At 50.4% G+C, this 26,973-nt stretch overlaps 1 protein-coding gene across 2 annotated transcripts in view; it reads left to right on the top strand.

The window, feature by feature from the left end:
• The window catches only part of BSN (bassoon presynaptic cytomatrix protein), a 94,933-nt gene that overhangs the window by 35,096 nt on the left and 32,864 nt on the right, over positions 1–26,973 (top strand). For both annotated transcript variants that reach the window (XM_042799588.1, XM_042799587.1), the window contains exon 3: positions 13,941–14,723. In XM_042799588.1, coding sequence (XP_042655522.1) covers positions 13,941–14,723 — 783 coding nt within the window. The remainder of the gene's footprint in view (positions 1–13,940; positions 14,724–26,973) is intronic.

Raw genomic sequence — 26,973 nt, 5'->3', positions numbered from 1 at the left:
TTCACTGCAGAGTGCCAGGAGCCAGCCAAGCCGAGCAGGGGGTTAACACCAACAGACAAGGCTGTGGGCGGATAAAAGCTTATGGGAAGGTGGTATTTATTTGGATGTAAAATGTTTTCCCCACCCTGGTGCACAGGTCCTGCTGCTTCCTTCTTGCCGGCCAATCCATCCCTTATCTGCTCAATTTAAGGCAGTTTGGGTCTGATTGCTCACGGTTGGTGCGGCTCCCACTGTTCAGCTGGAGGTTTTGATGCAGAACACTTGAAAATCAGGAGTGAGACTCTCCAGCTGAACACCCGAAAATGGAGGGAGCAGAGGTCACTCCTGCTATCTTGCCTGTGAGAAATGTGCTGTAGATCAGTCAGTCCCATGGCTGGTAATTACACTCGAGTCACTTGGGTTTGAGGCCGGAGCACTGTGACAAGATTTATTGTTTCTCTCCAAAAGCGGTTTCTAATTGGCACTGGAGCAAATCAAAGAGGGATGAAATCAGCTTGAACTGTGTGGTTTGCTCCTCCGTATTTTCCTTTCTGTCTGGATGGACACGGAGCTGTGCCGTTCCCAGAGCACTGCAGCTTCCATCCCCTGTCACCCGGTCCAACTGTGGCGGCAGCACCAGCGGAGGGGACGCGGCATGGAGGTGCTGGGCACATTTGGCACCTACACGAGATGTATTGAGCTACAGAGCTTGACTAAGACCTGTTTTTACAGAAGCTGTGCACCTTTTCAGAAATGTCCTGCCAGAGGCATAGGATGGCTGCCTGGAGATAGCTGTCTGTCACAGCTGTGATGCGTTAATCAAAAATACACTATTTGCAAGTAAGAGAAGCTCTTCATATTTTTTTTTTTTTCCTTTGGTCTGACAAATTAATTTGAGATTTCATTAAACACTGGCCTGTTCCTTCAGACAGAGTTGTCAGCTGTGATGGCGTGGATGGATGCTGTCGTCGAGGAGCTCTTAAATACTTTTTTCAAATGAGCAACCTGATTTATTCCTCTGGTATTTATTGCTTGGGTTGCATGCACCACTGTGTCCAAAACATCTCCATTTCTCTTTCCATCCTCTCTTTGCAGCCGCTGCTGCTAGAAATGCTGCTGTAGCTCAGCAGTGGGAGCGCTCCTTGGCAAGGGGCTCCCCGCGGGGTGCGATAGCCGGCCGTGCGGGCAACACAGGGCGAAAAGCAGCATTTAAGCAGCCGTTGATGATGGCGTGTTTGCACAAAAAAGGGTGTTTGTGAGAGAATTCTTGCTTGGTGGGTTTGGGGTTTTTTTGATGGTTGGTTGGTTTTTTTTTTGTGTTGACCCAGATGCTGCTGCTGCTGTTTGGAGATTTTTCAAAGAAAAACTAAGAAGGCGAAAAAAGGTGAAGGAAAGATTTGCTTCTGTGATATTTTAACTGAGCAATTTGTAGTTGAACTTTTCTCTCTACTGTAATGGTTTCTAATTTTGCAATCAAGGACTTTGCCCCTCGTTTGAGCAGGACGAAACTGGCTTTCATTTTAAGCTTGCCCAGGGTTTTAAGCTGGGCTTGAAGGGTCCCAGGCAGGTTGCCCTATGGTGATCCTTTGAGCCCCCCATTAAGAGGGCAGCAGAAAGCTCCACCAAGTGAGTAACTTCATATTTTGGCCTGGGTGATGATAGAAGAGGCAGCCTCTCAAATAACAGGATTCTTTCTGATTAAGAGTTTATTCACCTTTCTGGGGTGTATCAGCATAGATCTCTATGACAATAACGACTTTAGATCAGCAAGCAAAAAATCACGGTTTGAATAACCAATTTTAATCTTGCTTTGCAATTAGCTTTTTTTTTTGAAGACAGGTTAATTGCTTTTGTAGACTGACTTGCAACTAAATATCCCCTTCTTAGAGGGGATGTAATGGCAATAAACCCACAGTTAACAGTGACGTGGATTTACAGGTATGTGCTAAAATTCTAATTGTCTGCACGTTTTTGTGTTAGAATTGGTATATTTTACTTTAGTAAATGATGACTTATGAGCTGGGTCCAGGTGCATTTGGATGAGGGATAGGAATTCCAACATAGAAAGCCTGTTCTAATTTATTAAAACAGGTAGCTGGTGACTGGACAAGCTGTTTCTGGTGTTTGTGGCCGTACTTGTAAGCCCGTTTGAGGCACCAGGGCTACCCAAGCGGGTCTCTCCAGAAGAAGGTGAGGCGGGAGATGGGTCTGGCATCAGGTGGTCTGTAGGCTGATTTGATGGGACTGTGCAAGGCTGAGCTCCTTTCATAGCATGCGGTCCTCCAAAGCTGCCCAAGCAGCTCCTAAAAATGCACAGAAACTGTACCTGGAAATGCAGAAAACCATTAATTGGGTCTGAAGACCGTGGAGCCCCGGGGAGATCAAGACCAAGTGTTCTGCAGCTTGAAGGTGGTGGCCGGTTGCCTCTAGGAGACATTTTGCACGTTGTGGCCTTGGTGCCGGGATGTGCTTCCCCCAACGGATGCTTTCAGCAGAGAAGCTGTTGGCAGACTGCTTTTACTAAATAAAATAGCTGCTGTTCAGTGTTTGTGGTCTGTAGGATGGCAAGTAATGGACTTAGACTGCAAGGAAGATTTAGGTTAATATTTTGGGAATGTTTTCTTCCAGTGAGGATGGTTAAGCCAAAGCCCCTTTATTCTCCCTCTTGCTTGCCCACCCAGTAAATCCACAACTGATGGGATGTTTTAAAGCCCAAATTAGACAAACATCTGTCAGCAGCGATGCAGGCTTGTTTGATCCTGCCTGGGGGCAGAGGATAGAGCCAAAACCTTTCAGAGGCCCTTACAGCTCTCTCTTCTTGCTGCTGCTGAACACCAGGGCAAAATCCCAAAGGCTTTAATGTGTGTTTGTTAGAATGGAGCAGCAGCATAACTAAAATTCAGACACGGGAGCATCCATTGGGAAAAGCAGGGAGCGGGACAGGGAAAGGCAGTGCTTGGGTGCCCAGGTTGGAGGAGAGCCACCAGCACCTCTTGTCTGCTTCCCGGAGGGGCATAAAGATGCTCAAGGTTTGTGAGAGGGCCCCGAGCCCCGTGGGAAAGCCGCCTGCATTCATCTGGGGTCACTGGAGCCCGGAGGTGGTACCTGTCCCTCTTACCGGTCGGTGTGTGGCTGGTACAACAGTTTTGCCAGGGCAGTGCTCAGCTCTGCGGTTCGTTACCCCTCTGCCCTGGGAAGGGGGCTGCCTGGGGTGGCTTTGTCGTGGGTTTAGGATTAACCCTCCCTCTGGATACCTTCCAGGTGCCCCTCTCGGGTCTCTCCTGTCCGAGCCTGGCAAGTCCTGGCTGGACCGGCCCTTTCTTTCCCCGGCCTCCTCTGCGAGGTCCTGAGTGCCGTCCCTCGTGGTAGCCCCGTCAGGCCTCCATCCTCCAGTGCGCTGCATCCGCTGTGCTTCACTGCAGCTCTAAAGTTCATGAACATCTAATGAAAATCCTGGGGAAACCAGTACAGCCAGCTCCTGCGGAGGGCTGTGCAGGCCCCCCAGCCATGGTCGGACCACGAACGGGAGGGGGTATGTGCTGTGCCTGTCTCCTCCCAGGTGCACATCTGAACTTTATGCCTGTTTAATTTGTTCAATATTTGCATGCTCTGAGCAGCACAGTAACCCAAATGAAGGTATGGGCTGTTCCGGTGATTTCAGGCAAGATCAGACCTGCCCTGGGCAGCCTACACTATTGCTCCTTTGGCCAGTGTTTGGTAACAAGCTGGGGTGTCTCAGGATCATGGCATTTGCTTGCTTTTCCTTTGCCGCAGCCACAGATTTGTGCTTCATAGACTGTGTGGCTAGCTGGATTATAAATTATTCATGGCAGGGAATTTATCATGTATATCTGGAATAATTGAGCAATTAAATCTGTTTAGGTATGTAAAGAGATTGTGCAATGGCTTGTCTGTCTTCAGGCCTTAAATTCTGCAAAAGCAGTTATTACATATTTAATCCAGAATAATAGAAAAAAAAGAAAGACAGAAAATACATTCTGCTCTGATGCATTGATGCATCCTGATATGTTCATTTGCAGAAGTTGTTCATTCAAATGGCTTCACTCATAAATACGTATCGCACCAGGATAAATGAGACCTAGCTTGGCTCCTTCAGTCTGGAGAAAATGTGAGCCTGTAACATCTGGTCTGTGACCCTGTCTCTGAAAATACTTTGCACTATTTATGCTAGCACTAGGATTGTTGTTATTGTTTAAAAACTTCTGTCCCAGATGGTTGCTACTGGGTCAGAGGATCACGATCTCCTCTGCCTTAACTGCCACTGTACTGTGCTCAGGTGTTGATGCTACCAAGGTAATGCAAAGTCTAGGGTGTAAAAGGGCCTTCAAATATGCAAGCATGTTTAGTTTAGTCCCTGAGCTACAGCCATTATCTCCTATTGCTGTAATTGTCCAGGAGGATTCCCAAAGGATCCAGAACCTCATGGGCAAGGCTGCAACAGGGACCACTCATAACTGAATAAATGTGGAGCCATGCAGTAAACGAGTGATGATTTTATTCTGTGTTACCAATAGGGCTGCTTTTAAATTAATCTGTTATAAGTCTATTTATTGAAAGCAGCCTCTGCTCTTTATATCATTGTAGCAATGAATTGCACGCTTGCTCTGCATGGTAGCCACTTTGCACCCAGAGAAACCCCATGGCTTCGTGTATTTCTCTGATTTGGGCAGGAGGTACCAGTGAATGGAAAGTTTCAAGCCTCCCTGCTCCCTACCAGGCTGCTATTTTAGTTCTGCAGAAGACAGTAAGTGAGGGGGACCGGAGGCTCCTGTTACGCTGGACATCCGTCCTTCGGCTGGCGGCAGGGTACGGGAGCAGCAGCAGAAAAAAGGCAAAGCACACCATTAGGCTTTCCTCGACTGCGAGGGCTCGTGTGGAAGTCCTGCATTACAGAGCGGGACGGGACCTGGGGCTGCACTTAGAGCACATCGGCATGCAAAGCTCAAGAGATTAAAACCTGGGGTGAGCTCTTTGCGGTCCTCCCTGGCCAAGCCCAGGGGACAGCATCCTCTGAGCACGTACAGACGTCCAAACCTTTCATGCGCTCCTTCGAACAGGGAACAAAGGCTGTCCAAACAGGAGCTAGTGAGGCAGCAAATTGCGCAAGAAACCTTCCCTAATGAGCTGGAAGGACTTGTCCCTTCGCCTCGGGCGGTGGCACTGCCATCGTGCTTAGCTGGGCAGCGCCTTGCTTTGGTGGGGGGAGCAGAGGAGCAGCGCTGGGTCTGGCGCTGGAAAGGTTTTTTCCTGCTCGTCTGCTTCTCTCCGCCAGCAAGGGCGAGTGGTGGAGAACGGGATGCTCGCGCGTACCGAGGAGCTAGCAGCTCCATCGCTGCCTTAGCCACGGGAGACGCTCCTGGGGGAAGCACCGTCCTGCGTGTAACGGCAGATCAAGGTTAGTCGCAGAGCTGTTCCGTGTGCAGTCATTTTTGTTGAACGTTCGCTTCATCGCTGCGTGGTGTGGGTAAAGATCATCCGACCAGTGAGGCGCAGGAGCTGGAGGTTCCCTTTAAAACCCAGAGGGTCTGCAGAGCCTCGTGTGGGTTAACGCCTCCTGACGCCCTTTGGGGAGAGGAGAAGACTTGCTCTAGCAGCCTTCGGTTAGTTCAGGGAGTGCTACACAGCAAAAAGGAAACTGGTTAAGAAGTGACTAATAGGATGAAATGGCACTGTCTTATTCCGCAGCTCAATTCTCTGGACAAACGTGGTTTCCCATCTGTTATTTGCAGTGAAGGAGATGAGTTTGGGGGTTGGTTCCTCTCGCTCGCCAGCAAGCGAGCAAGTTGATTATTTTCTGGCAAGCATTAGCAGGATGATTACTGACAGCTTCGGTGGCTTCCCCTTCTGGGCAGGAGTGGTAAGGACTAGATTTTATTTGTAAGGAGATGTTTGAAGATAAAGATGAGTGTAAGGTGGCCTTTTTCGGAAGTGCCTCAGTGACCAATTCCCCTGTCAATTAAGTGCCGAAACACTCCTAATTGCCCAGTGCCTCTGGAGCCCTGGGTTCTCCTCAAACTGTGCTTTTGATTTGGACCAGGAAGCTTCAGCCCACGCTGCCTGTGTGTTTGCATCCGCCTCCTCTCCACCTGGATGCACGCGTGAATTTTGGTGATGTCTTGCCACGCAGCATGACCGTGGACACATGACAGCTCCTGCACCCCGAGCCACTTGTGGTCCTCCAGAGGTGCCTTAGGAGACTTCATCTCCTGATGTTATCTGTTTCCCCCAGATCAGACCCAGGCTGGTACACCATGTTGCAGCCTCCCACGGGATGCTTTGCAGGCTTCTCATTTCAGTCGCACATAAGCCATGCACTGATCCAAACAAGAGGGGCTGCTTTCCCTGCCCTCAACATGTGAGCTTTGTGGCACACTGCCCCTGTATTGCCGTAGGAGAAATCAGCAATCATTCTGCTTTAAAAAACAACCCCCAAACTTCAGAGTAAGATGTGTATTTGTATTTGTGGTACACTCCGCCAGCCCATCTGAGATGGTGTGGGAAGCCTTCTCCACACAGTACCTTTAGCTTTTTCCATGCATCAGCAGCTCTTCCAGGATTTGCTGAGCTTTCCCGGCTCTCCTACAGCCATTCCCACCTCCTGCCTCCCCAGCAGTATCCCAGCTCCCCGCCGCAGCTTGCTGTTCCCTCTGTTCTCTAGCCAAGGGCTGCCTTCTAGCACTGCCTCTTCTCTTGGATCAGGATGTTGCTTTAATTGCTGGGTACGTGGCTTTGACAGATTTCAGTGTGGCAGTGTAAAACGCAAGACATGCCCCTCGGTGAGCTCCTCCAGAGCAGAGCCGGGCGGCGTGGAGGGGAAAGGACGTTTTGCTGACTGGATCATTCCACGAGGTGACGGTTCTTCATCTGCAGGCAGAGCTGATGAATTGAAGGCACGTCAGGACACTCTCTGGCAGGTCACTGGCAGCTCTCACAGCTCTGGGGAGAGGCCAGGCTGTTGCAGTGTTCCTCCAGGTTGAGCCAGTAGCACCCATTAATGAGGCCCTTCTTCATCCAGCCAGCGATCCTTGGCGTTGAGCCTCCCTATTAGCCTGATTAACACAGAATCTTTGTTACCCAATTCCAGCTTTGGTTGTTTTTGTATTCATCTAGTTCTGGCTGTACTGGTGCCTGTGAAAGGCAGAGGAGGGAGCTGTGGCCGTGGCCTCAGGGTGCATCTGCTGGGGTTGGCTTCATGAGTGGTGCCTGCTCAGGGCTCTTGGTGTCAAAGAGCTCCTGACGAAGGCTAGCTTTCTTGCTCTTCCAAAACATGGGTTTTTCTCAGGTTTTCCAGTTTTGTAGAATATTCAATACACATGTTTTGGGAAACTCTGAGAAACCCCACACTCCTTTTCTCCTCTGATTTCCCATGAACTTGGCTTCTTAGTTTTCATCTAGCTGTGCACCCTGGTGTCTCATGCCAGAGGAGGAGAATGGGGTTTATCTTCTGGTGAACAAAGCTCCTTTGCTCCATCCTGTTCAAAGGGGTCAACTTTGGGTGGGATCAACTGTATTTGACTTGAGATGACTTGGGAGCTGTTCTTCCCAGGCTAAAATACTAATTTAAAACAAGTGAGATGGACTGGGCTCCTGAAGTTCCCAGTAGCCTTCTCTGATACAGGGTCAATATAGCTGGCGAGGTCAGATTGCTTTGCCTGCAGTGAGGTGTTGTAAATGGGTAGAGCTGGTGAGGAATCATTCAGTCTCAAGTCTCCAAAGTCTTAATGCTCTCCTGTTCTTTTTGGGTTTATTATTTTTATGTAGTAGGATAGCATCCTGGGTGACCTCCAAATGGTCCAAAACAGCCAACCCTCAGCAAAAACAGAATTATTCTCCATTATAATCCTAAATTTTGGCTTGAAGAGATAGTGGATGTTCAGTTAAGAAGTTTTTCTGCTTACAGCTCATTTTAAAGATTCTCCTGTCTACTGCAGAGGCTGAACTCTATACTTAGGATGCTTTTAGAGCTGTATTGTCTTACCTCAGGAGAAAAAAACAACCTGCACATTACCAGCACTCCCTTGCATCTCCCGGTAACAAATCCAGGGGACGGGATGTTTCCACATAGTTTCCTAAAATAGGTGGTGTTAGAATAACTTTAGAAGCCTTGTAAGCTCAAGCTGTCTCTATCGTTTTAGATCACTTTTAACTGGGTGCTTTTCTTGGTGTTTTTCTAGAGGGGTCGGTAAGCTGCAGTGCACAGGGATGCTTTTTGGTCCCCCATCGTCTGTACCTGTGCAAACCACTGCTTTCCTGTACTGCACCCCTCTGCAGAGGGTCAGGATCTGGCCCACCGTGCACATGCCCATCTGTATAATTCTCATCGGTGTTTAAATCTGCCCTGGGCACAGCCAGCGTGTGCTGAGTATATTCCTGCCTGCAATTTTTTTTAAGGAAATGCTGATTGGAAAGTTTTCATTCCTAATGAGATTTGCAAATGGTCTGTGCCGGCAGCTGCAGGATGGTGTCGAGAGGGGGAGGCACATCTGGCAGCGGTGACCCCGCAAGCGCTGCAGGTTTCAGGCCCACCTACTCACTGGGGAATAACAAGATTTGAGAGGGGGTTTTAGAGAAATATTCTGGGCCATTTCTGGTGGGAAGGGTAAGGCTAGTGGTCGTGGATGCATTGGGTGCTGTGTGCGGGGCTGGGGCAGGTCAAATGTTGGATGCAGACATACCAAATGTTAGTAAAGACAGGATAGTTCAAACTTTCAAAGTTTTTGAGATCAGTACGGGTATACAATACCCTATAGATGAAAGGCCTGCAAGCTCTACCTCCCTGAGTCTTCTGCTGAGCCCAACAGCATGTGTATAATTTGCTTTAATGGTTAGAAACATCTGCTGTTAAAAATGATGCTTAATATATTTGGCTTCCATTTCCAGTCATTAGTTCTTTTTATGCCTTTTTCTGCCTAATTAAGAACCTTTTAGTACCTGATACTGTTTCCCCTGAATGTGCTGCTATATCGTAATCAAGTCACTTCTTAATCTTCTCTTTGATAAACGAAAAAGATCAACCTCTTTAATTCTCTCATTTCAGACATTTTCTGCATCCCTAGGAATCACTCTTACAGATCCGGTCTATCTCTCCCACAGTGTTTTACTAATCTCCTTAAAATGTCGGTATGGAACCATTGAGGGCTCTGGAAGTGGTCCCTCAGTGCTGGAAGAGGAGGCTGAGCCACCTCCTCACTCCTGCCTCCATCACCAAGCTTCCCACACGGGACGAGCGCAGGTTTGCCAGGCAGCAGAGACTCGTCTGCATCAATATTTATCATTTTACCAAAATCTGCCATGTGTGAGTGCTGTTAGCCATCGTGAGATGAAGACCTTACTAGAGAGATACTTTAGCAGTGGTGAATCCTTGTTGTCTCCTAGACCAGGCAGGTAACTAGTCCAAAATCTATTTCACTATTCATATTCTATAGTGCTTTTTTTTTTTTTTTGTCAGCATGTCATGCGTTACTAGGTCAAAACACCTTTTGGACATCAAGGATGTTGTTTCTGTGCATTACTAATATCAAATGTGAAGAGAATAAAATCAGGTTTGCTTGCCGTGACCTATTTTTCCTAAAACCGTGTTGCCTGGTGTACATGCATGCCTTTCGGTTCTCTGCTGCACGAATCCAGCACTGTCTTTCTGTCTTGGACCGGTGTCTGGCTAGCCATCCCCCTCAGGCCATACCTTTGCCACCTTGGGTGTTCAAGCAGAAGATTCTTCCAGTCTTCTAAAATTTCCTTTTAAAAATGAACATCAGCACACAGCAGTTTTCTTAGTTCTCTTAGATCTCTTGGATGCAAAATTATTCAGATCTGCCAAATTTAAATATCTTCTGGTGCTGGTAGATGTTGTTGAATGTTCTTCTCTATTGCTAATAAGTTGGAAATGCTTCATCCTCATAATGAGTGTTATCCTGCTTCTTCCCAAATGTTCGATGACAGTAATTACAGCATGTCTGCCATATCTGTCTCATTAACAGCGTTACCATCTCCACCCACTGATGGACCCCTGTCCTTTCTAGGATGACCTTTTTCCCTAATGCCCTTCATCCATCCTTCCTACTGCTCCCCAAGTGACTTCTTCCCAAAGCTCCTTTGTTTTCATATGATTTAAGCACTTCATGGCTTCTCAGTTGACATTAGTGTGCTGAGCTCTGATATGTGCTGATTTTATATTTCTAATGGTGCCCTCCATTTTGCACAGCAACCACCTTCACTTTTAGCCAGCCTTGTTTGCTCTTCATCGAGACATCAGCTTGGTTTCAGAGCTATCGTCTACATCCCCATTTTCTTTGTATTTTTCAGTATTTCTGCCAGTCAGATTTCCTGGTGTGAAGGAGGTTAGCATGCTCTGAGCAGCCAGTCTCAGACTATTCAAGACAGTGCAGTTTAACCTCCCCTTATTTTAGGGTATAACAGTGACTTCAGGATTCCCACAAGGTAATCAGGAACTAGAGTTTTCAATAATGTTGGGTTTTTCTCTTCTCAGCAATAGACATTTAATTCTTCTAGTCACCCAGACTGTTAGCAGTGATGAAGAAGCAGTAGGATAAATTATTCTTTTCATATTCTTTCCCCCTGTTTCTCCACAGTTTTCTGAGCATCTTCCCCCTGCATGATGAGTCCGCAGGCAAGAAGAGCGGTGTTTAGACAGCAGCGATGCAAGCCAACCAATAATCTACTGTTTCATCTATTTCTGTGTCTTATTTGCCCAGTTCTTCACCAAATCAAAACTTTCAGGGATTGGCTCAGTAAAGATTTACGCCTAGGCTTTTCCATCTTCCTTTCTCTTTCTTGGGGAAAGGATGTTTGGCAAGATGACTTGGCCCTGCCTCTTTACTATCTTCCCTCTAGGATCCTTTAAGTCATCTTTGATCTGTGTAATCCACACATTGTGTCATCAGTTGCATCTGTAGAGGCCAGTCAGGCAATTTGTGATAATCCCAACTAAATTTACATTTCAAATACTTGCTCTGGGAGCGCACCACCCCACTGTATTCCCTGAAGCTTTCTTCAGCTCCTTAGGACAGATGTTCCTCAGTAGTTGTTTACCAAGTCACCAAGAGCAATTTGATGGTTTCTATCCCATCTGAAAGCCCCCTGGTTTTTTTCTGTCATGGTTGTATAAGCCAGGTTTATTGTGGAAAATGAGAAAGCCTCACTGATCACCTTGATCCTCAGCCCCTGAGCTCAGGAAGATCCCAGTGGGTTTGTCCATGAGCTGTATGGAGCTTGCATGGCCACAGGACCTGGGGATGGTACCTCCCAGTGCCCAAGGAGAAGTTCTCCTGCAATGAGGCTTGGCCAGGGCAAAGCGGGCACCGTGCGTGGTGCAGGCAGGGGATGAACCAGCAAAGCCAGAGCTGTGAGCTGTTCGGTATTCACCAGCAGCTCTTGCTTCTTGTTAAAGCTGGCAGACAGTTGAGAGCAGTCAATTGAATTCCCTCAATATTTTGTTTGGTTGTTTGGAAGTTTATGCAGGAGAGTGGCAAAGTATTTTCCTATTCCAGAAAATAAGCTAAATCTTGTGCCAGGCTACAATAAATACAGAGTATACAAAATCAGGAGCGTGAAACATATCCTTTGCCATGTACCTTGCAGTCATGGTCCCTTAAAACCTAGATGCAAACAGCCCCAACAGCGGGGCTGAGAAGATCTCCTCTTCTCCCCGATTTTCACCTCACCTCAAGGGTCTTAAAGTGTGGGTAAGGAGCTTATGTGGAGAGGGAAGATTTGCATTTCTCTGATACTGGGAACTTTGCGGGGAGAGCAAACCTGAGTAGAAAGGATTGGTTCTCCCTTTATTGGAGCTGATGGGGATGGCAGGCAAAGCTGACAGGATTTTGGGAGATGCTCTCCTGAAATAGAATAGTAGGAAGAAATTCCAGGGGGTGTGAAAGCAAAAATAACACAAGGAACTTTGTATGTCAGAAGAGAGACAGCAAGACCATAAGAAATTATAAAAACTAAAGCAATATTTTCAAGAACTAAATATAATATGGCTCGTTTGGACTGGCTTGGAGAAACGACCATATCGTGCAAAATTGCTGGGGAAAAATTGAGGCTGCTTTTCACTTGGCTCCAAGTGATATACCCAAGCAGAGGCTGGTGAGGATAGTGGCGTGGGAGCTCAGCAAGCACAGTGAAGGCTGAGAAGAGCACAGAGCTGGCATGCAACCAAATTTTTAAGGTGATGGGAAGAGCTTTGCTGAAGACTAAGAGGCAGTGCTGAGCTCTCTGCAACCTCCGAGCCAGCCGGGTGCTGGGCAAAGAGTGGAAGGGGCACAGTGGGCAGGTGGAGGTTTGTTCCTGCACCCCCCACCTTTAGCTTTAACCCATGTTTCCCAGCTGATCTGAATTTCCTCTGTTTAAAAAAGTTTGTTATTTGAAGGTTGGGCTTTATAAGAGTCCTCCTGGGGAGGGGACCTGTAAGGAGGGGTTCGGGGCACATCTGCCTCCCATCTCAGGGACTTGCCTGCCAAAACACCCGACTGTATCTCTGCAGGTAGCTCCCGTGAGCAGAAAAGGTTAAAATGTGCCTATGGCTGGAGTGTAGGGGGGCAAAACCCTGTGGCCAGGTTATGAATCAGTTGTGCAGGCCCCGCAGACCTGGAGACATGGGGCTGGGCAAGGCGATGGGGCAGTTAATATTAAGCTGAGCCTTGGAGGTGATCAATAACACTGGGATGAGGAGACGGCTCCTGAAATGAAAGGCAGGAAAATCCACATCTCGTGCGGTGTGTGCTGGCCCATGGGACGTGCAGCCCCAGGAGAGCACAGGGGCTGGGAGCTGTCAGGTGCTGCGCGTCCAGCAGCTCATGCCGGGCTCTGGGTCCACTTGTCCTGGATGCTGCTCTGGTTTTTGGGAATGCGCTGGTCCTTTTTACCACCTCAGTTGCTTGTCTCGGAGAAATCTTTTGCAGACAGAGCCAGTTGCCCTGCTGACTATGCTATATATTAATATTTGCACAGCCGCTGAGCATCCTGGGGATTCCTCGTATGGGAAAGCTCACAGCTTTCATACGGCCTCTTTAATTAATTTAATTCAGACATTAGTGTGTCACAGGGAATGTCTCTCAAGGGGGGAAGTCTTTCATTTATCACCACTTAGCCAGGGAGCATTATATTTTTTCATTTGCATCCAAAAGTTCATCGTGGTGAGGGTGAAAATTAACCGTTTACTCCCCAGCCGGCACTTTGCCTGCTCAGCAGCACAGATGCATCATGCAAGGAGAACCCGCTCCCTGCTGTCCCTTAGGGGTTGCAGTGCCCAACTGTTGCGTGGGATATCACAACCACCACACTGGTTCCAAAGAAGTCATCTCTTTTGGCCCCAGGGAATTGTTGGGCATGTCACGGTGGCTTTTCCTCCGGGAGGTGCCTGGCGACAGCAGGCAGCGTGCCGGCGGTGGGGAGCATTGCAGTTGTACACATGCATTATAGCAGCATCCTTCTGTAGAGCCACGCTGGACCTCCTGCCAGCCCTCTGCTCCTGTCTGAGGGGCCCTGGGTGTTTTCTGTGCTAGCTCTGGTCGCCAGGCAAGAGAGAAAAATATGGGTGTTAGGGAGGTGGTGGGGCCTGGAGCCCTCAGAAAGGCTCCTCTCTGCTGGGAGAGGCACAAAATGTGCTGCCTGCAGGCAGAGCCTTGTGGCTAGCAGGAGCTTTACAGCAGAATCCTTGGAAGCAAACCAACGCTAATTAAAGCTTGCTTTTGCACCGGCGTGTTGTGTCGTGGGTACCTGTGACAGATGGGGTCTGTTCGCCCTGACTGCGAGATGCTTTTCGTGAAGAACGTGGTACCAAAATGTTTTTCAGGGACTCATGGCTTTTCCTACCGTTACATAGGGTTTGTTTAGGGGAATCTGAGGGTGCGCTGGGGCTGCTTGTCGGCGGCTGTAGCCTGCCCACCACTCACTGCCCCCGTCCTCTCCTTGTCTTACAGATGAAGGAATGGTTGTGCTTGAACTGCCAGATGCAGCGGGCGCTGGGGATGGACATGACCACCGCTCCTCGCTCCAAGAGCCAGCAGCAGCTGCACTCTCCTTCGCCGTCCCCCTCCCACTCCCCAGCCAAGCACCCACCGGCCCCGGGTGCGGATAAGTCCCCGCTGGCCGCCCGCGCCCTGCCGTCCGAGCCACCCAAACCTCAGCCCACGACACCACAGAGGGAACCGCACGGCCAAGGCCAGCCAAAACCTCAGGAGGCGGCCAGGTCCTCCCCACAGCATCAGCAAGCCAAGCCTTCCTCCTCTGAGCAGAGAAAGATGACGGGAGACACTGGGGTGAAGCCTGCTGCCCCGGCCCCCGGGGCTGGAGCACAAGAGCAGCCCCAGGAGGGGCTCACTGGGAAACTCTTTGGCTTCGGGGCATCCCTCCTGACCCAGGCAAGCACGCTGATGTCCGTCCAGCCAGAGGCCCCCCCTCCGAGCCAGCCATCTCCTGGCAAAGTGCCTCCAAAAATTGTCTTCAGTGATGCCAGCAAAGAAGCTGGTCCCAAAGCTCCGGGGGCACAGGGCCGGGCTGGTGCCATGCCAGCCGTGAAGCCAGGCAAGCCGGAGCAGGGTGTCAAGCCAAAGGAAGTGCCGAAAGCAAGGGTCTCATGCCCCCTCTGCAAGGCGGAGATCAACGTGGGCTCTGGCGAGCCCCCCAACTACAACACCTGCACGACCTGCCGGCAGCAGGTCTGCAACATGTGTGGTTTCAACCCCACGCCTCACCTGGTAGAGGTAAGGGGGCTGGCGGGGGTGGGCGCCTTCTGATCCGAGGGTCAGTGCTCTCTCCTCACTTAAAATGGAGAAAATATGGTTTAAAAAAGCCTGTAAGAAGCTGTTGAAGCTGAGTCCCTCCCAGGGGAAGCCCCAGGGCTGGAGGCCATGGTCCTTCACCTCTTGACAAAAATATGGATTTTATGTGTGTACACTGATTTCATGCTGGTTTCACGCAAGGAGCAGAGCAAGGGGTGGCTGTTGTTCAGGGCACCCCTAGCAGTGTCCACTTCTCCCCAAAGGTGTCCAAGGGTGAGGAAATAGAAACAGGTCATGCAGGTGCTGGAGTCTCCAACAAGCATCCTCCTTCTGGTGCTGTGGATGGACACCTTGGCCAGGCTTGGGATGAGGCTGGCAAAGGATATTCTGCAGCTCCTGAATCCTCAGATGGTGAGGGCACAAGGAAAATGGTACAGAGCAGGGGACTGGGAGGGAAGTGACGGGAATTCAGCAAGAGGATTTCAAATCAGCTGAGGGCACGCAATGGCCCATTGGAGTTTGCTGCCCTTTCCAGATGGCAGGGGCCTCAGTTCCTGGGTTCAAGGCAGGGGAATGGGCTGAGCACAGGATGGATGTGGAGGTGTCCACAATGGTGTTTGGGTGTGAAGTGGTTGGATGTCTTGCAGCCTGCTGAGATGAAGTTCAGGGAGAGGAGAAGGGAGGTTGAGCTGGTCCAGGGTTCACCCAGTCTTACCAACTGTAGTCGAGGAGGTCTCTGAATTGTTGTGATGCCCACCCAGATCATCTTCCCAAGCATGGGAAAGGTGTTAGCCAACTCTAGTCACCGACACCTGGAGAGGAGAGTGGTGTAACTGGGGCTCAGCTGGAGCAGCCTCCTACCCCTTCCACCTCAGTAGCTAGGGAGGGAGATCTTCCAGACCCTTGGAGAAGGCCTCTGTTAAAGTCTGGACCCTCACCCCTTCCTCTACAGCTGATTGGAGACCCTTACAAGAGGAGGCCCAGGGCTTTCTTCTGGAAGCGCTGCATCTCACAGCCAGTAAGACACAAAACGGTATCATCAGCATGTGGAAAAGTTAATAGGAACTTTAAATGACCAGAAGTAGGATTGCTAGTCTTGGCTCCGTTCCCTGGCAGATAATTACATTTTATGTCCCTAGCTCCTCCCTGCAGTTTCAATTACACCTTTTCTCCTCTTCCCGAAGCTGCTGCTGTTCACGGTCACGCTCGCGGTGGGGGAGAGCTGCTCTCCTGGCGCGGTGCGCAACGTGCACGTGGAGGTGTGACCCATCAGATGGTCGCCTCCTGTTACGTAGTGCCATTTTCCACAGAAACACTCTGCTCGTTGCTCCTGCCTCTGCTTCCTTCCTGCCCCGAGGGCTCGGGTGAGAAAAGAAAGTGTCCATGTTGTTTAGTCCCTTGAGTAGAACTGAAGACCTGTGTTGGTGTGCCCTTGGGCAACAGTGTGTTTCCAGGCTTCAGAAGGTCATGCGTTGGTGAAATGGCTTTAACGTGCTCCCCTTGGCCTTGGCCTGTTAATTAATTAATTAGAGAATTAATTTGGGGTTGGGTTGTACCTGATAACATGGTGTGTTCTGCAGGTACCACGGAAAGGTGACCTCTCCCCAGCACTTGTCTCCAGGGTCACTAGTTGACACCTGGGATTAAATTTCAGATTTTGAAGGCTGGGCTCTGCCTTGGCTGCCTCAGCTCTCGAGTAAACACCTTCAGACACTCTTGGCAAACTCACCCTTGCACCTATATCCGTCTTAGGGTTTCTTGCTGCTGCTTAGCACTGTGATATCCACGTGCCTTCACATAGAGTGAAGACACACAGCAAGGTCCCACCTGACCTTTGTGGTGTCTTAGGTTTTGTTTCCCTTTACACAGAATCATTATCTGGCTCGGAATGGATGGGTTGGTTTATGGGATTTATTGTTTTAAGAGTTGAGGAAGAAATGCAACACTTGAGCTGTGAATGTTCTTAACAAAAACTTTCTGAGGAAGGGAAAACATTGCAAGATCTGTTAACACAGTTGGGCTTTAGGTTTGCTTGATCTTCTGAGAAGATTGCTCTGTGGTCTCATCCTCTTTTTGCCTGCAGCTCAGATGAGTTTTTCCCAAGCCCCAAGATTCACACAAATACCAGAACTCAGTCTTTGAAGTAGCGAGGCTTGATCCATTAATTGCTTTATGAATTAGGACCTTAACTGTAAGCTGCCCTGGAAAGTTGTGTGAAAACTAATGAGGAGATTTGAGCCCTGGTCTGGTATGTGCAGAGGAGTGTGAGTTGCAGGTGAGATGGGCAGCACCCTCTGTATGTACTGCAAAGCCTTCACCCCCAGCTTCAAACGGCGTGAGTCACAGGGAGGGAGAGGGCATGGGCCACAGTGACCTGGTTTTTGGAGGAAGGATGGAGTTTTGCAGCAAAACAGTGATAAAAGACCCCATTTTCTGCAAATAAAGTTGCAAGCCGTTGAGGCTTTGTCACAGTGGTGGTGGTGGTGGGCTGCACGTGATTATAGTTTCATTGCAATGCTGTGTAACCATCTCAGGAGAGGAAAAAACCCTTAATATTTGCATCTTCATACAGGGCACCTAGGTCATCTCCACTGCCAGGGAAGCAGTAATGAACTTGTGCTGAGGGAGACCGCTCTCCCCATGTCGAGCTGCTCCAGCTCGGTGGGAAGCACCACTCAAACTGAAACTGGTAGTTGCTGGGGGGCTGGATGGTCCCAGTAATACGATGGGAGATGGAGGGCAGGCTGGCAGCACCGCTGCCCTGGGGACTCTGGCTCCTTGGTGCCATCATGCGTAACACTGAGGGTGAAGAGCACCCTAACACCCATTTACCCTAGGGCTTCAGCACGCGCTGACTTCCAAATTCATCACGGCTGTTGAGGAATGGTCCTCGCAAGTGGCTGAGGTGCACGTTGGAGGGAACACGTGGCCAGAGCAGATCTTTCGGAAGAGGGAGGTATGGAGGAGCTGCATGCTTAGAGGGACCCCATGAGATGTCCTGGCAGTCTGGGGGAAGTGTGACCACATTAGGCTGTTGTACGCTGCTGGAAGCAGACCTCCTGCTGCATGTCTGTGTGTGTTCCTGCCGTGTAGATGGGCGACCAGTGGGACGTGACAGGTCTCAACTAACTGGGCACACAGTCAGTACCAAGAGGGGCAACTGGTCAAACCCCTGGGCTGCTCTCAGCAGCAGGGGGATGTGGGAGGTGTTGCTGTTGGACAATTGCTGTTATGAAATGGGGAGAAGAAAACTGAGAGTGAAATGAGGAAAGCAGGGAAGGCTTTTGCCCCTATCTGCAGCCCCCTAAAACTTCTGATTTCCCTGGAAAGATGTGTTATTATTTACCCATGGTATTTTCATCCCCATCCCACTCTTGATCTAAAGATGGAGTCGGAGGCTGTGGGTCCCTGTTGTCCCCTCCCACCCTCTGCAGCCACCTGGGGACATATCCAAGGAGCTGCCTCCTCCCCAGCGCTTCATTCAGCCGAGTGCACTCAAACCTAGCAAAAGGGAAGAAAATACTAAAAGTGCTTCTTTTCTGCGGACTCACCAGCTGAGTTGCATAGGTGCCGAGCCACCAAAAGAAAAGGGTGACTTGCAATTCCCTCATTGTCTTTGCACTGCCGTGGGCTGAGTGCTCATGTAGTCCGGTCCAGGTGAAGGTTGCTGCAAGAGCATCCCGCCGGCGAGCAGCCGGGGAGTGCCTCCAAGCCCAGAGCTCCCACAAGATTCACCAGCAAGGCTGGCTTTCCTTTGGCCCTGGGTCTTGGTGGGTATGGTCAGAAGATGATGGTGAGGGCTGGGAGCCTAGAGCACTTGAAGTGTTCAGGTACAAGCATGGCATTTTGGCAGCACATCCCAGGAGAAGCACATGGGCTGTGGTGGCCCGTGGCTCTGGAAGCTGTGGATGACCAGCAGAGAGTGGAAGCCCAAAAACATACCTGACCTCCTCTTCTCTTGCTTGCTCGCCATAATGTATGTTACCCAGCTTTAAATAAGTTGTTTATGTGAATTACCAGAAGTACAGGTGCCTGGAGCTTCCTCCCACCTCATCACACCTCCTCCAGGAGCTGGCTCCTGGGAGCAGCACCATGAGCTGTTCCCACCAAGTCAGAGCCGGCGCTTTGGGCCTCTCCCAAATTCCCCCCAGCCTCAGGCTGGTGACATGCAGGCAGGAAAGCCATTTCTGTTGCAGGAAGAGCAAGTGCTGGGCTGTTCCACTGGGGATTTCAGAAATCACGCCTGGCTATGGCAGAGTCTGCTGAGGGAGCAAGTGATCTGGCAAGAGCCAGCTTGCAGCGTGATTGCCCTGCACTTGCACAGTGCTCTCCCGGTAACACTGATTGACCCCAATTGACTCCAGGGGTTTTGTATTAAGGAACGAATGAACTATGCATGTTGTGTTACTAAATAAGCATGGCAGGATGCCCCTTTGCCTAATTAACCAGCCTGAAACAGGAGCGGTGACAAGTTCTGTTGAAGAACGCTGCTGATCCCTGGGCACCAGGCCACGACCTCCAGCAGGTGCCTTACCCTCAGGAGGGTCCTCTTGCTAATTTGTGGTACTCACCACATCACATCCAGATCCTAAAATTGCATTTGTTTTCCCCATCCATTATAAAAAGCATCCTTTTTTTATAACACTTGGGTTGTCATGGGCGTGCTGCTGCATCTCCCTGTCTGGTCTCAGCAGTCAATGCTGTTAGGTTCCTTATTATATGCATATTTAATATATTATATGCATATCACATGCATTATCGTGGGTGCAAGATGCAGGAGCAGCATTCACTCAAGTCCTTTGTGGGACATGTTCCCCTTCTGCTGCTCCCCTTGTACCTGCAGCCGGGTACAGACAAGCCTGTTCAGATTGATCTCTTGCAAAGAGCTTGTGAATCACTCTTATCAAACACTTTCTGGAAAGCCATGGGCCTCTTTCCCTCATGCTCCAAGACCTCCCGCTGGGCAGAATTGAGCCAGGAGCAGAACAGCTCCCCAGGGTATGATGCTGTGCCGCTCAGGTTCGAGATGATGGGGCTGAGCCTGCCCTACTTGCAGAAGCAACGGCAGCGGCTCCTGCGCTTGGCTGCAGGGAGTAACGCCTGCGAAAAAGGGAGTCCAATTTGATGGAAAAAACTCCGTTAGATCAGCTTTTGTGCAGAACAGGGTGTCGCTGCCGGCAGCTGGAGGATGGGTTAGAGAAGGGGGGCTGAGGAAAGGTTTTGTGCTGGAATTATTTTGGTGTCGGCACATAGATTTTATAGAAGAGGAAAAAAAGCAAGCAGGGAGGAGCGTTGGGCTCCGGCCTCACCTGCCCTCGCTGCGGGTGGGAACCGGCAGCCACGAGCCCGTGTTTGACCCTGGTGTGCCATGCCTCCCTGCCCCCTTTCCGAGGGGCCGTGCTCTCGCTGGGAATGTCATTAGCTGGTAGCTCCCAGACAAAAAGGATTAGTTGGGTTAAGAGAGTGTCTCCAGCTCAGCGGTGTCCCAGGCAGAAATCCCAGCCCCGGTCTGGTGTCGGGGGCCATACATGACCTCTGGGGAATCCTTTCTGGGGGGGAAAATCAGGATATAAGTGCCTTAAGCAAAACCTATCTCCTGCCCACTGTGGAGGCAGTGTCCATGTTGGGGATCTTGCAGCTCACCACCCCAGAGAGCCCCGTGTCCTTTCTCCGTGTGATGCTCTACACTTGAAACCCTTCCCAAAGAGCCACCTGCCTGCACGTGGTCATGGGGTGAGCGGGTGACAAGCCGGGACAGGCACTTAAAATTCACAGGCATCATTTCTCCATAGGAATCTGGGTCCTGTTATTCCTACCGCGCTCAGAGGGCTGAAGGATACCGACAGACACGCTCTGCAGCCGCTGATGTAGCAGGGAGCAGCCGTTGCCCGTCACCCCTTTGAGGGTCTTCTCCCTGAAATCGGGCATCCTGCAACGGCAGCTTGGCAGGGTCCCCAGGGCTCGGCTGGGTGCTGAGATGGCCGGGTCCCCCACTCCAGGGATGGGAGGAGGAGCGAGGTGCCACGCTGAAGGGTGGGTAGGGGGTTAGACCCCAAAGTTTTGTGCAAGAGGAGGAGGTGGCCAGAGATGTGGGCCACAGAGTGCAGCAGTTTCTGAGCTTCTCCTGAATTTTTGTGTAGAAATTATGATTTTTAAAAAGTACCCCAGCCCCAGGGGTATAAATATTCAGGTCAGTCACAGAAACTTGAGTCAAATGGAGAGCGTGGTGTATGACAGTGCGAGATGAAGTCGGCTTTGCCGGCGTGAGCCCTCAAATCCCTTTACAGATTGGTAATTAACAGCTCGCTGTGACTCAGGAGTTTTCTGGGCTGCTTAACCCACTGTAATTAAGCCAGCTCCTGCTGCTGGGCTGGGCAAGGCCAGGCTCCCCGCCAGCTCCTCCTGCAAGCACGGGGAGCTGAAGTGGGGCTGGGGGTCAGTGGTGATGTGTAACCCGGCAGCCTAGTCTGAGTCAAGAGCAGAGTCCCATCAGGTGGGTGAGGCACAGCGTCCACGAGTGTCCCACCCATGCAGCCCATGTTTCTGTGGCTGTTGCAGCCCCTCTGGACCCCACTGCTGGTTTTTCTGCAGAACCCCATTAGATGTTAGCTCTGTGTCTGCAGACTCTTGTCTTCTGCTGGTTGTGACTTTGGGGGTTCTATGACTACTCCAAATGCTGGGCTTCACCTTGCTGAGCCTGCTCTCAGCTTCTGGCCACTTAGAAAATTACCTCAAGAACTGCTGTGCCTTTATTTAATCAGAAAAAAAACCCAGAGCTCCAGATTCTTTTCCTCCTTTAGATGCAATTATATTATTAACGGACAAATGTCGGCCGTATGTGAACCCTGCTGATTAATGCTTCAGAGGAAGCTGCTGCCCACGCCTGCAGATTGTTTTCAATGGTTCATAAAACCAAACTATATATTCAGAGGGGTGACAGTGGCTGAGCGAGGTAAGGGATTTCTGCCTTCCTCGCTTCTAAATGAAGATGTATTTGAAGTGAATGATGCTTCCCTGATGCCAGGCTGGTTTTCCAGAGCATATTTGCTGTGCCCTAGGACTTGGAGCTGCTCTCTGTTGTATTGCTGTGCTCCCGGGCTAGCAAGCTGCCTGGGCCAGCAATGCCAACCTCTCCTCCTGAGCTGTCTTGCCGGGAAGGCCAGTGGGTATGTGAAGAGCAAAGCCTGAACGCTCACCATGGAGCAGGCAGTGCAAAGATTTGGGCTTAAGACAGGGAGCCCTTTGACTTTTGGGGCATCAGTATTGCTGCTGTGGGCCAGCCCGTGGTGCTGGACATCAGGTGGGTACCAGAGCAGACGTGATACCAGTCTCCACCGCAGATGTCCTTCTCGACAGCCCGCAAGCAGCTGCCGTGCCAGCTCTGGGAGCCACCACCTCGCTGCAGGGCGGGTGGCTGCTCACAGCCCGTGTGCCAGCCGCTGCCCAGGCACGGCAGCCTGCTCCCAACAACCCACCGGGGTGAACCAGACCCACGGGCCTGAGTTCTCCAAGAGGGTGCTACGGGCAAACCTGCAAGACCTGACATTTGTAGCAGCATGGCTCGCTGCCAGTGGTGGCAAACCACCCCCCGATGCTCCTGCAGAAGGTAGCGATGTGCGTGGTGGGCACGAGGTGGTGCCTGCATACCCTGGGGGAGCCGGGGGGGCTGCTCTGGCTCTGCTGAGCTGGGCCAGCAGCGGGAGCCTAGGGAGGGGAGGCTCTGCCGGTTCCTGCCACAGTTCAGGCTGGGAATGCATAGGGCAACTGGTATATTGCCCCATTAGGCAGCGACGTTGATTTAGTTCTGCTCTAATTGATGGTGAAACTTCATCTGTGCGGTGTTGGTCTTGCTGTTTCCTAGAAGCTCCAAGGAATAGTTTAAGGAAAGGCTTTTTGCCCATATAACATGGATAGGTCTTAGTGCCAGCTCCTGTCCTCTGCTAAGATTTGCTTTTCCCAGCAAACGTGTATTTTGGTAGGTGTTGCAAATCTGCTGCTAAGGGGTGATGGTATTCTGTCTGTGAAACTTCGGTGGAACAGACTCATCCTTCAGAAACCTGCCTGAGCTGTCCTCAAGTAGACAGAGGGGACCGTGACCTTGCAGGAGGGACGTGCAGACAGACATACAGGGCTATCGCTGCAAGAGGATTTGATATTCTCACGAGTCGGGTGTCATGAATTTTAAAATTCACCAACCTGGGAAGGACCTGAGTAACTTTCCATCTCCTGACTGAGGTTTCACAGTTCAGAGCCGCTCTGGGAAAGACTGAGATAAGATCAATAACTGCCCTAACATGACTTGTTAGGACTTTCTTGACCTTGAGAAGCTTTGAAAAGAGTTACTGTTGTACACATGAAAGGTTGAAGGCAGCAAAAATAGGCAAAGCAGAAGCACAGAGAGGAAGCAGGACAAGCTAAAGTTGCCATAGTGTTTGATGGATATCAGAAAGGTTTTTATAAATAGGTGCTGGAGAGCAAAAAAACCCAATTCATTCACAAAATTGAGGTGTACCTGGTTCTAGCACAGGATTTTCTGCCTTTGCTCTTTAAGTCAGACCCAGCAGCTGGGCCAGTGGGGCAGCTCTGGAGCCCTGTGCCTCAAGGAGCCCCATGCCTCTGTGCTGATTTGGGCAGCGTCACTGACGTCCACTGCAGGACCAACCCAAGAAATAGCCTGGAAACTCATCAGATGAGCCCCTCTCACAGGGAGTTGATGCAGACCTCGGCAGACACCTTGTTCAGGCACATGGCTGGCATGGGGGCAAAGTGAGGGATTCTCATGGCATCCTCCTAAAGGTATGCCAGATGTGGCGAAGATCCTGAGATGCTGGAGGAAAGCAGGGAAGGAGGAGTGTGACATTGCAGGGGGGTCTCAGTGGGAGGGGGAGAACGTGGACCTTTACTCCTGCTCCTGCTGCATCTTGTAGTGAACAATCAGTTGATAAAGAAGCTCAGGAGCAGTCCCCAGCACAGGGACCAGCACCCAACGTCAGTAGGTTATCACCATCTCCGCCCTGAGAGAGGTGGTGGTGGGATCACGTCGTGGTCGAGACGGACAAAACTATGATCAAGATGGAGAAAAACTACAAGACACATTCTTCTTTAAAGCAAGTTAACACCAAAAGCCCCCAGAAGCCCCCAAAAGCCTTTGCTGCTCTCCTCCTTTGTTCCTTTATATGTTTTCTACAGGGTGTATTGATTTTCCGGACCACCTACTGACACGCCCCTTCATGTATGTGTTCATACATCGCATGTTCATGGAAATGAACCCTGGCTCTTGCCAGGGTGGAGAAGTTGATATGCATAAGCTCATCACGCAAGCGAAAAGTTCAAAAGTTCAGGCTCCCAAGCTTTCTAGTACCTCTATCCACCTAAAACTAGTTTCAAGTACAGGGTTATCGATTCTTCCAATGTGTCTCTTTTCGTATTGGTTCAGAGTTGTTATGCTCTCTTACTGCAGTCAATAAGCTTGCTCATCTTGCAGCTCCTCCTGTTCTTGTTTGCTCTCTCAGGGGTAGTTTGGAATCCTTTCAAGGTTGAAGTTGCTCCTTCCCAGGGCCTTAGTCCAGCTGAGGTCCCCCACAGGATCAGAGTAGTCTGGTCTGGGGACACTCGGTGGCCTCCAGACCTGCAATGTAGGATTACAGACTACTTCTCCTTTAGGGGTGGTGTCACTTGGATCACGTCCGTGATGCTCAGCTTGGTGGGACAACTTGTTGGGGACCAGTAGGATGTGACCAGGGCACTGACTCTTGAATCCAGCCTGCTCTGTGGGACGTGTGGGCTCCTGTGTCATGAGACCTGTCCCCTGCCCACAGCAAGGGCTGCTGGTAGAGATGGAGAACACCTGCCTGTGACAAGAAGTCTGTGAGGGGGGTCAGGTTAGAGGGGACCTTTGGAGCAGTGTGCTCTGAGCAGCACAGTGGGGACTGATGGTGGAGGCACGCCATCACCAAGCAGGTATCAGATGCTGAGGTGAGGCTGGTGGAACCATGTAAATCCGAGTCTTGCTCTGAAGGTGTTGGTGGGCAGAGAAGGAAACAGCTCTTTCTGTTGGAGATGGCGAGGGGATTTGGCTGTTCAGCTCCTGTTTCCACCCCCTGGGAACAGGCACAGATTATTCTGATGTGCTCGCAGACCATTATACAACTTAGAGCTTTCTTCTTTCTTTTTCTTTTTTTTTTTTTTTTTTTTTTTTATAACATGCCATGTTATTACTTTATTTGGGAACATGTTGGGACACTTAATTGAGCATTTAATTGGCTTTGTAACACTGACTTACTGAGTGGGTTGAGGGGGAAGGCAGCTTTAGGGCTGGGCTGCAGTGGAGATGGTTTTCCAGCTGTGATGGGAGCATCTCAGGCTGACTCTGTTGGTGTTGATCCACCTTCCAAAGCATCATCGCTTCTCCTAGTGAACCCAGTGGCATTTTGCAGTCGTATCCCACAGTCTTTAGCATCTGTAAAGGTCCATGGAACAAAATTAAAGTGAGGAGCAAAGAGGGGCTGCCAACTGTGAAGTGTGTGGGCATGCTGGAGAAGAAGCCAATGGTGATGCTGATGATGGGATTGCCAGCTGGACGTGCGTGTGTTGGGCATGGGTATTGCTAGCTAAGGCCAGGCTCTTGTGTCGATTCCCTCCTTTCCCACGTCAAACCCGTTGTTGGTAAAGCCCAAGGGCAGGACAGGCTCACGTGGGCAGCGCAGCCTCCTGGTGCTGGAGGCATGTTGACACTGTGCTGCTGAAGCAAGCCCAAGCCTTCATCAGCCACGTGCATGTCGGTGAAGGTTGCGTCCTTTTCCAAGGGCCAACAGGACCTGAAAGACAGTTTTGTGGTTCCCACAATCCAACCACTGCAGGGCTTCACCCTGGTTTAATAATGTTTCACATACCCTGTAGTTCAATGTTCATTCCTTGTGTGCTGGGCTGCCCTATTTTTCCCAACTACACATGCGCTGGGGTGAGCCATGTGAGGTGAGGACTGTAAAATCCCATCTCCAGAGAAGTACATGGAGTGTTGGAGAAAACGCTGCTGGGCAAAGGAAGAAAATCTATGCAAAGAAGTGACATTCTCAGCGTGGTTACAAGTGAACGCTCAGGAGTCAGCCAGCAGGATGCTCGTTTTCTTTCTCCGTTAAATGGCCACGGGGCTTTGCGGAAGGGCCCGTCAGGGTGGTGGTACTGCCAGGAGGTGCAGGATGAAGAGCTGAGCCCTCACCATCTTCATCACCCCTCTCCTTGAGTCTCCCTGCATCGCAGCGTAAACCCAGGTCTCCAGTGAAACGAGACCTTTCTCCCCAGTTGAAAGGGAAGCCTTGAATTATTGATATTGTCAGGGGTCTGAGGTTTTGCACTGCCGCCGTGCCCAGGACTCCGCAGAGCTCTGGTACAATGTGGCTTGCACGGGGTGGTCCTCTCGCCAGGCAATGCGGCCGGCAGCAAGGAGCAAGCAGCGTGAGCCAGGGCACTTCAGCCTTTCATTTAAAAAAAGAAAACCTCACAGCATGCTAAAGGCTAAAGAGCTGAAAGGACTGAGGGGTGCACCAGGTGGCTGGCTGCTTCCTCTTCCTCCTGGCCTGGTGCTGGGCTGATGAACTGGGGAAGGTGGATGGTACCAGCCTGCAGCAAAATTAAGTGCAAAAGCAAAGTAGAAACACACTGAGACTCTGAGCCCTTGCAGGTCTCTGAATGGAGATTTTGAGTGATGTTTCATCTTATATTATCCAGGCTGATTTTCAGTCTTGGTGGTGGACCTATTAGCATGGCCCATGGCCACCTCACAGACACCTTTTGAATGATTTTTCAGACACAGGGGTCAGGAACTGACTGGAAGCACATGGTTAAATCCCTTTTTGGTTGACATTTGCCATTTAACTTGAGAGGGCAATGTTTCACAGGGACAGTTTGATTTCTAGAGGTGTGAGATCCTCTCAGAAGCTGGGTGCCCATGTGGTACCCCAGGGCAGGTCCTGGCTGGCAAAACCCCAGATGCTAGAAACTGTTGTATTTTATTATTTATTTATACTTATTTTCTGTTCTGGAAATTCTTGGGATGGCTTCTGGGGACCCACATCCTGGTGTGCAGAGGAGTTGGGTACCAAACCTTTACGGGTGCTTTGACCCACCCAGGGGATTCATCTGACTCTTCATCTGCTTAAAAGCCTTTGCACGCCCGCCGTCGCGGTGTCTGGGTTCCTTGATTTTGTGGACCCTGGCTTCCAGTGCGTGTGTT

The sequence above is a fragment of the Tyto alba genome, unplaced genomic scaffold (assembly GCF_018691265.1).
Source record: "Tyto alba isolate M040663 unplaced genomic scaffold, T.alba_DEE_v4.0 Super-Scaffold_3, whole genome shotgun sequence".
Taxonomy (NCBI): domain Eukaryota; kingdom Metazoa; phylum Chordata; class Aves; order Strigiformes; family Tytonidae; genus Tyto; species Tyto alba.
Note: the sequence above shows the minus strand (reverse complement) of the source record. Positions and strands in the feature narration are given on the sequence as shown.